This window comes from Parasteatoda tepidariorum, chromosome 2 (genome assembly GCF_982258835.1).
Source record: "Parasteatoda tepidariorum strain Cologne lab strain chromosome 2, Ptep-v5.0, whole genome shotgun sequence".
NCBI lineage: Eukaryota > Metazoa > Arthropoda > Arachnida > Araneae > Theridiidae > Parasteatoda > Parasteatoda tepidariorum.
Window position 1 is genome coordinate 118,618,543 of NC_141756.1, and position 10,798 is coordinate 118,629,340.

Sequence of the window (10,798 nt, forward strand, 5' to 3'; positions counted from 1 at the left end):
TATTTCTAGAAACTTCTCCAAAATGGTATTTACTGCAGTTATTGTTGTGCAGGTAAACTTATTAAAATTGAGCCGTCTCATACATCATCATATCTGGCTAGACAGCCCAGGGTGGGCCAGTGCCTTCCTTTGAATTCGAATCTACTTCTCTCTACTTTTGACACTTGTTCGCCAGTTCTTCTCCTTTAGAGTAAGGAAATCAGTCTCAACTAAATCCAGCCACCTCAGAATGGGTCTACCTCTTTTCCTGTTCGTTAGGGGTTTGTGTAATAGGATTTTCTTTAAATTTGAGTCATCATTCCTTCTGAAAATGTGAGCTGCCCAGTTCATTTGATTTATGTTTATGAATTTCACAATATCTGGCTCTCTGTAGATTTTATACAGTTCAGTATTATATCGTCTTCTCCAGGAATTATTTATTTTCATCCCACCAAGGATGGCCCTCAAAACTTTTCTCTCAAAAATGGCAATTAAGCCGCCTCATACTCAAAGTTTTAAAATAGATTTTCATACAAATGAGTGAGGAGATACAATTTTCCAAATTCACTTAATCACGTTTATGCTTTCTTAAAATTTCTTAAATAGTGCATGCGTTCCAATGTTATACCATTCTTTGAAAATTCTTAAAATTTTACACAATAAAAGAAAGAAAGAACATTGATAGGTAAGATTTTTATATACATTAGGAAATGTGCAGCGAGTAACCAAAAATTTATAACCTTGAATTTTATTTGGTTTTTATTAATTATGCAACTACAAAATAAAAAAATTTTCAAATTTCAAAGTTAAAATTGAAGATTAATAAATTTACAGAAAGAATAAATTTACAAGAACTAATAAATATAAGACTTTTGGAAAAGTAAAATCATTGGGATTAACATAATATTAACCCCTTTCTTCTCGCTCCCGTGAAAATGACGGGGTGAGTTTTCGTTCGCTATTTCTCGACGGGCAGGAGTGTTCAGTAGTAACGCGCCACTAAGAATAAAACTAATTCATTTCTTTTGCCTGAGAAACATTTTATTTCTCATAATACACACCATATAGCAGCACCAGGATATTTTTAAGGTAATTGTAAATAGGTAGCTTATTTTAAGCCACTATATAAACTACACTAATCAAATACATTTGGCAAAATAAACACTTTTATGACCGCTTTCTTGAAAATTAACCGATCGTTAAGGGGTTAAAAGGAATGAAAGCAAAAAATATAGAAAATTAAAGTTATGTGGAAAAAAATAATTAGAAATTTAACATATTTAAGGATCTTTTAAATGAAAACGTTTAAATGAAAAATCATTTGAAAGCATAAAATATTCAAAATTTTGCTATGTAAGAAAAAAATAATCCCATTATTGAATAGAGATAAAATACCAAATAAAAACAAACTTTTCGGTAAAAGTCAAAGAAAGAAGTGTAGGGAATCTTATCAGCGAAATGAAATAAAAATAAATTAAAAATATTCAATACTAACATTGTATTAAGTCCGAAAACGTAATAAAATTTGCTAGATTCGAAAAAGTCTCAAAGTGTCGAAAAATAAATAATTGAATAAACAAATAATTATTCCCATTACCCATTATTTTGAAATGATAAAACTTTAGACAACTGGTAAAAATAATTTCTCATATAAAATCCATAAAATTAGGGAGGTGAGAAGGGGGGAAGGGTTATCTGTAAAATAATTTATTAAATTATAAAATAACAAAGATAGAGAAAATTATATTGTGAATTTAATGTAGAAGAATAATTTTAAGTCAATAAGTAATATTGGGGCAAAAGTAGAAATTATGATAAAAATAAAGTTAGACAGTAAAACTTAGAATAGAATTTTAAAATTAAATGAATATAATTTAAAAATCCTTTGAATACTCTTAATCAAAAGTTTTGAAAAACAAATGAAACATTACATATTTTTCTCAAACGTAAACATTCTTCTGAAATAAATTAAATAATAAAATGAAATATCCATTTCAGCATCCTCAAAACTGAGAAATCTCACCTGGCTAAGATCTTCAAAGCTATCATCAATGCTGAGAGCTCTGAATCTAGCAGTCACTTCCTCACGAGCGCTGCTTTGATCATCAATACTGGAAGAGATGCATAAAGTAAGTTAACTAAACTATCTCCGCAATAAATAATTTCATGATTATCACCACATTAGGTAAATTATAGAATGTGCCATTTGCTCAATTTAGTATAAAAGCAAACTCAAATATATTGTATATATATATTACTTAATAAATATTATAAATATTTTTACATAATATATAATAATATTTTTTGTGTGCTGACGTCACTTTTCGAAATGAAATGTGCTGGGTAATAATTTAATAATTTATCATTTATTAATTATAATTAAGAATGAATTAAATTAGTAATAAATATTGCCAATTAGTAAAAATATTCTTGATTAAAATTAATTATTAATAACATTAATAATTGTATTAATTAATAAAACATTTGTTATTTGTTATAAGCATTACTTAAAAATGAATTATAAATTATTCCATTAAAAATTAAATGTTGAATTAATATTAAAAGTTATGAAATTTATAAAAAATTTATTGAATTAATATTTTAAAGTTTAATGAATTAAAAATTTATTAAATTATTTTCAAATGAAAAATTATTAAACTTTGAATTAAAAAATAGGAACTTTAAATTAAAAAATTGGAACTTTGAATTAAAAAATTTAATTATAAATTAAAAATTTAATTATAAATTAAAAATTTAATTATAAATTAAAAATTTAATTATAAATTAAAAATTTAATTATAAATGAAAAATAGATTTAATTTTTAGTTTCTTCATTTTACACGCTTTGAAATCATTTATGATAATTAAATTTTCTTTACAACTAGTTAAATGAAGTAGTCTAGCGTATGCAAACCATAATAAGCTATATTTAAAGTCTGTATTCCGTAAAAATTCTTCATTGTCTCAGAGTTTACAGAAACAATTTTGACAGACATACATAATTTAATAAATGCAGATACGAATGAAATATAATTTTTCAATATTTATTATATACACAGTTATTAGGGTAATTTTTCTTCCCTTTTGGTGCCTTCCTCTCTCATCCAACATTTTGGATATTTTCGTCAAAATGTTTCGGGCATGTAAGGTTAAAAAACGCAAGCCTGATTGGAAATTTTACATGTTTCGGGCATGTTTTACATGTTTAATACAATATATATTCTCTAGATGTTTTACATGTTCAATATAATATTCGAGCACTGACAGCACTTAATTTTTATTTTGTTTGATATAACATGAAAGGTTACATATTTGTTTGAACATTGACTTTAAACATGTATGTTTCCAAATATATCCCATTCTCATGGGTGGCCTAAACTTAGCTATAAAAATTCGATAAGCTAACTGTTCACAAATATCATATTTGACCATAAATAATTTAATTAGAAAAGATTGTAGAGATTGCATGATTCTTATAACTAATAATATTCGGAAATATCTTATAAAAATAAAATTAGCAAAAGACAAAATTATTGATTTAAATTAACATTTGTAAACAGAAGATTTAAATATAACTGTAGACATTAAAACAATAAAATTATCACCAGCTATAATGAAATATTAAGCGGTAATTGACAAGGATAAAAAAATAAATAAAATATATCTACTCAGCGAAAAACTTGCTAGTAACCTTCTCTTAGTGGTCAAAAACTACTCAAGCTGGCAAGTCAGATACCAAATCTTGAATGACAAAGAAACTGACTCTAAAATACTACCAAATTTTTTGGCAAGAAAAAACGGTTAAACACAATTACGAAAAATAATTACAAATAATAGTCTTAAGAGTTGAAGAAAAAACACAAACTACAATTAACGCTTATTCAAATGCTGATAAGCGTTAACATGAAATGATAAAGTTAAATAATTAGGTACCTTAGCTGAAAGAAATCAAATTAACAAATGAACATACTGATAAAAAATTTAACATTAGGAACATTTTCAAAGTACTATATTTAATATTAATATATAAAAATGTTATTATTCATTTACCGAAATTAAATTTGTGTTTGGTAGTGTGAACATTTTTTCAAAATGAATAAAAATAAAATTTACTTACCGGCGAATTCGCCTTGCAACTCTGGGCGGGGGGTTTTTAAAGCTAGAGCTTCCCCTCCGTCCTGTATTTCCATTGTTATCACTCATCTTATAATCAAAATTCTAAAAATAACAAAAGGAAGATAGTTAGCAAATAAATCTATTCCTCGAAATAAAATCTCCAAATAATAACAATTATAAAAATACTAATAACTCGTATATTTCGTAACTAATATATTTTATAACTAATATATTTTATAACTAATATATATTATAATAAATCAGTTTAATAACGATATCTAATATAATTTAATTAATGGAGTGCTCATTTAACTGAAGGTTACCATTTTTTCAAGCTAATTTTGACTGACATATCTCGCATTATTTTTATATTAAACTATGAACTTTTCTATTTCTAAAACATTTTCAGTTAATACGTCAGTCAATGCGTTAGAATAAAATGTTTTAAAATTTTATTTTATTTTTAAAAGTTTTTTTTTCCATAAATTTATCATTGTAAAATAAATGTGTGAATGATATTAAAAGGTCACCTATTAATATCAACTTTTTTTAAATTGTAGCAAATTCTAAAAATATATTCTTGTGCCCCCCCCCCCTTCCAACAATTTTTTTTTTTTTCTTTTCTTAACGCAATGCCTATGTTTCACAAAGAGTCAAGGAAATGATCCATTATTAAGGCACATGAACAACGCATGAGAAATAGGTAATCTGCAGAATGTTCCGGTTTCTACAAAATGCTTCAGACAGTAAAACCTTTACTTCAAATAAAGTTGGCAAAAAAACCACCTGTATCCGCTTTTTGCCAGCAAAGAACAAAAATGTTATGCCAGTGGAATCATGATACTGCCAGAAATATCGCGAAAGGTATTGGACCGGAAAGGACAATATGATTTAATAAAATATTTGTTCACCATTAAAAAAAATAAATCTATTTTGTCAACGGAGACTTGTATGAAATCGTTTTCGCAAAGCTTCAAGGAACCGTTAAGTCGCCAAACAAAGCGCGAGGATAATACCAAACTACGATATCCGGTCTACTTTGCTAAATTTCTAAAAATCTTGAATACCCGGGACCCGACTAGCGAATTCCAATACTCGGAATAATTTTCATTTCCCGGGTAACACTCACTTATGCTGGACAACAACCAGCCATATTATGTTTCATAAAAACAATATTCGTTTTTGAAAATCTTGTATCCATCAGTTTCTAACTAACAGGTACAATTTTGTACATAACAAATTAGGCATAACAAATTTTGTACGACTAATACATAGGCATAACAATTTTGGCATAACAAATTTTGTACGACTAATAAATCTGATTAAAAAATAAGTAGAAATTAAAGTGTACGATTCATTGAGAAGAAAATAAATGTATCTTCAGCAGAAACTAGTTATGAGTGAAAAACTATAATTCTAAACTGCTTAAATTTTCACTTAAGAAAATTGATCAATATAAAAAGCAATTACAAACTCATTTGAGAAAGTTTAGTTGTATTTTCTGAATAAACTTATTTGCGCATATCGGGCTGCACAACTCAAAAAACGCGCGTTTTGGACTAAGAACAGGTGTAAATATGAAAATACACATTCTTTCAGCAGCAATACTACCACAACTCATAATTCAAATTGAAGGTAATCTACATTTAAGCAAACTAAAGCATTTCTAATGCATTTTGCTTAGCAATTAAAACTTAAAACCCACTTATCTCAAAACTCGATTTTTTTTTTTAGTTGTGCCGCTATTGCAGCTCATGAGCGATATATTGTACCAAAAGAAAAGACAGTCTTCAAGAAAGACAGGAGCAGAAACAAAGCGTGCGCTTTTAAGTGAATTAAATTCAAATTTTCATAGCTGAATAGATTTTTTTTAAAAAAAAACTGCAACTGAAGAGTTAGTTGTCGATGAGGGCGAACCGAAATACAAAGGGCGATGTGGAATATTTCGAAAAAGAATTTTCAAAGGTTTCTCAAACTCAATGGGTTGTTTACAATCACAGGTCAAAATTGAAAAGTTTTTTCAAATCATAATAAATTTCTATTTTTTACAAATGAAATTTTCTATCTACAGATTTTGCAGAAAAAATACTTTATTTTTATATTTGAAATGTCCTTTCCATTTGTTTTAATAACAATAACTTGTAGTAGCATAAATTAACTTCTCCAATAATTTTCGAACTTCCAAAAGCAAATTCGGAAGTTTTACTTTTCCTTTTATCTGTCGGAAGTCGTTATTGAATTTTAATTTTATTTGACATTTAGCAGATGGCAGGGGTGATTGTGAGCCCAAGTCAAAATTCCGGAAAATTTCCCGAGTTTAAAAAAAAAAAAAATTTTAATTGAAAAAAATTTAAACTAGGTTTTTTCTAGGAGAAGTAATTAAAATTTACAAATATGTCTTACTTTCTTGAGTTTAAGATTATAACTATTTACTGATAAAAATGTATGTGGCTCTCCCTTACAAACAAAATAAACTGTGTTTTTAAGTTCCACTTTTGAAAATTTGATTTCCGGAAACTTCTGTGATCAATGATTTTTTGAAATGTCTGGACCTTGGATCTCCGGAAACTTCCGGATCACTGTTAGCGAAAAATCCGGAAATCCGGATTTTTTCCGGAGCACAATCAGCCCTGGCAGATGGTAAACGAAACAGTAAAATCAGCTTGAAATTGGATTAAATCTGTTATTAAATTGCATTATGTAGATAAGAAGAAAAAAAAATGATGTAATTATTGTGATGCTTACCAAATATTTTTCTAATTAAATTTCGAAATTTTACTAGAGTACATTTTTTGACAATGTTTAAATCACAATATTTATTTAAAACAAAGCAATGAAGGACGAAAATTAAGTTAGTTTTAAATTATACTGAAATGAAGTAGCAAAATAAAATACTATCTTATATGTTCTTCCACTGAAAGCTTTTCCACAAAATTGAAATAAAATTTTTCAATATTTTTATTTTAATTACAAATATTCAAACTTGATAAATCAAAATTACCACAACACTCACACTGGAAAAAAATAATCAGGTACAAACATATTTTTTGGTGCATTAATAACAAGAAATATGTTTTTAAAATGAGACTACATTTACTCTTGCAGTTTAACTTTACTCTTTTGTAACTGTCTGTTCTTTACTTAGTCAACGAGCAATAACATAATAAATTGCAAATATTTTATTGTTAAATATAAAATATACTCACTGTGAGTAAAAGTTTAACTAATCTTTAACGCCTGATAGAAACAAAGTATTTAATCTGCTTAGAATTATTTCATTATTCAGTTTCCTTTTAAATCTTAAATAACCAGATAAAGGAAATAAATAGGAAATAATTTTCTATTGATATTATTACAAAATCAATACATTTTAAAATGATTTTCTGAATTCACATAGATTCACACGGAAACAGTCCTGTTTAGCTTCTATATTTTTTCTCTTCCTAATAGTTATTTTATTCTCTACTAGAGCATCAGTAAAAAAAAAGTTATTTTTTATTGTTATTATTTTTTAAAAGTTATTCAACTATTATTTTTTATTCACTAACTCTATTCATCATGGTATATTTAAAAAGTAGTTTGAAAGTTTAAGAGTTAGTTATGCATGCTATTGTGCGTTTATTTATAACAGAGTTTTACGCAACAATTGGACTTGGTATATTATTGTATTCCTTGTCGAAAATGAAGCAAAAAATATATTAGGGGTCGAAATCATACTGAATCGGGTAAAAAACCATTATCAAAATAGTCTAATCAATCGTTAATAAAAAAGGTGGATTGAAAAACATAACCTAACAAGTTTTGATACTTTGAGTCGTGCGTTCCTCAATAGTTATTCGCTTGATTTCGATAGTCTTAGTACAGATTTTAATTTGAAACTCCAATATTACGTATATTATTTTTAATCCATTTTTATCAAGATTTCTTAAGCAGTTTTTTTTTACCCCATACTTCAGAAACATATTTTCAGAAGCATATTTTCTCAAACCTGAATTTGTCATTCACAGCGACAAAATAAATTGAAAAGAAATGTGAACTGCAAAGCAAAACTGAGTATTGTTATAACCAAAATTACGAAAACAACTAGATGTACAGATACATTTTTGAAAGCTTCGATTCCATTACCGGGCGAAATTAAAATATGAATTCTTTGTTAACATCATTCTTGAACTGCAAAGCCTTTAAAAATGCTAAGAGTTAATGATACTCTCACATTTCTCAAATTTGGATTAAAAAAAATTATTTTTTTTTCCTCATTGGAATATTATTTTTCGGCAAGTTATTTTTTTAATTTTTGAATAAGATAAGGATGTCGATGGAAGAATATTTTTCTTTATTAATTCAATTATTTTAGATTGTACATGATTTTAATTAATGAATAGTATGAAAGTTAATTTGAAGTTTAGTAAATTTGAATAAATGAATGGCAAACAAAATCTCAGTTGCAGTTTTTGATTGATTAGAACGCAAAAAGTTATAAGTGATAAAAGAACAATTTTACACTAGAAATTTTCGTTATTAAAATTTCGTTAAGAATTTCAAATTTAAATGTTTTGAATTCCGTGATTTTTTTTCTACAGTAAATCGAGAGTAAAATTAAAAATAAAAACTTAGACACATCAACCTATAACATCACAGTTTAACATCAACCTATCTCCGGTCAAAATACAATAACCTGAGAGTACATTTTCAAATCTAACAGTTTTGAAACAAAAACGCAGTTTGATAATTTTTTCAAAAAATTAAAATACTCTCCTGCGTAATTTACTTTAAATGAAATTTGATTAATTCTATCTTTTCTAAACTTCAATATTTTTTACTTTCCACCTTTACTTTAAAGCTGAGGAATTTTTAAAAAGAAAAACGCCTACATTAAAAATCGAGTGTAACATTTGAAAGTATTCAATAAACAGACTTACTGATAAGATTGTCTGTCTTTAATCACAATTTATTTATGTAGCAGTAGGTAATATTAACATGAAGGAAACATTAAAATTTGTTTCTAAAAATATCTCTAAAAAGAAAATTACTTTAAAATATAAGTTACAGCAAAAGTCAGAGGAAGAAATTAAACAATTAGTACGAAATACTCAAATACGAAAAATTACATTTTCTAATTATAGGTAATTATAAATCCAATCTGAATGTAGGATATCTTAGAATTGGAAGCAAATATTTAAAATTTTCCCGAATAGAATTTGATGTTTTTAACCCATTTGACTCTCCTATAAATAATCCAAGAAATAATTTAATTTTAATCTCCGATTTCAAAATCTCCAAGAAATAATTTAATATACAATAAGATTAATAATAAAAATATAGGACTGAACTTGAAAAAATATAAATACTCACTCTAAATTTATAATTTCCAAATCGGGCGAACAACGTTCTAATCTTTGGCAATATTTTCAAAACAAACTGAAGTAAGTATTTGTACCACAAGGGTTGCAACATTGAATACGACAAAAGGTCGCCAAACGGAATGTCACATATTACGCCAATATCACATAAGTTGGCTATATTGGCATATAAAAAATAATTTTTTATATGCAACATGAAATCTCAGACAAAACATTACAGGGTCATAGTCCTGGAAAATTCAAATATTAAGTATCACAGTCACTCCTTACCAGAGGATAGACTAATAAAAATCGTCATTCGTGGAGTACCGAAAGAAATCGGTTCTGAAGAAGTTAATTTAGCATTAAGAAATGAGCCCTGATATCACCCCAGAGAATGTAGTTCAATTAACAAAAAGGGTTAATAGAGACAAAATAAACATACCTCACTACTTAGTCACACTTAAAAAATGTGAAAGAAGCGAAGAAATCTGGCAAATAGAATGTCTACTAAATTGTGGAATTAAAATTTAAAAATACAGAGGAAGAGACCAAGGACCCACGCAGTGCCACCGCTGCCAACTCTTTAGACATTCTCAGAATGGCTGCAGGCACGACCCAAAGTGAGTTAAATGCGATGAACAACACCTTACTAAAGATTGCAATAAAACAGAAGAGGACACTCCAAAATGTCAGGGCACCCATGTTGCAAGTTTTAGGCAATGCCCCACTTCGCCATCTCAAATAACAAAAATAACAAATAACCTCCGACTAGGAAGACAGTTTTTGAAAACAAAACGTACTCAAAGAGCTAACTACCAACTCCATCTCCACAGCTGATGAAAAAATAAAAGAGGTTAAGGAAGTAGCAGATAAGCTAACCGTATTAATTATCACAGCTAAGGATATAGCTGACTCTCTAACAAGGCTAGACGAAAATTACCAGGAAACCATTAAAATCAAACCTGGAACTAAATAAAAGTAATAAATTCATTCCACTGAAGATTGCATTCTGGAATGCACATAGCCTAAATAACAAACAAGAAGAAACGAAAAATTTTATTTATAACTATGATCTGGACATTCTAGCTATAAATGAAACCCACCTAAATAAATTTAATAAATGTAAAATCGCTAATTATAACCTCTTTAGATGTGACCTTACAACCAGCAGAGGCGGTGGCACTGCTTTACATGCAACAACTCGACACAATACAGTCAGAACAATCTAAATGGCCATGAAGAAGTTTCTATTGTAATCACACTTCAAAATAGCAGAAAAATTAAAATCACGAGCATGTACGACCCCCCCCCCCGGACACTCCATACAGGAAGACACTATAAAGGACTTATTTCCAATAAAT

General features: G+C 27.6%; 1 protein-coding gene across 1 annotated transcript in view; it reads right to left on the bottom strand.

Annotated features, from left to right (window-relative positions):
• LOC139426208 (uncharacterized) overlaps positions 1-10,196 on the bottom strand; it is a 74,946-nt gene extending 64,750 nt beyond the window's left edge. The window contains exons 1-3 of the mRNA XM_087158195.1: positions 9,448-10,196; positions 4,097-4,197; positions 2,003-2,090 (exon numbers count right to left, since the gene is read on the bottom strand). Of these exons, the coding sequence (XP_087014321.1) occupies positions 2,003-2,090; positions 4,097-4,197; positions 9,448-9,651 (393 nt within the window). The 5' untranslated portion in view covers positions 9,652-10,196. The remainder of the gene's footprint in view (positions 1-2,002; positions 2,091-4,096; positions 4,198-9,447) is intronic.
• Between the last annotated feature and the right edge of the window lie 602 nt (positions 10,197-10,798).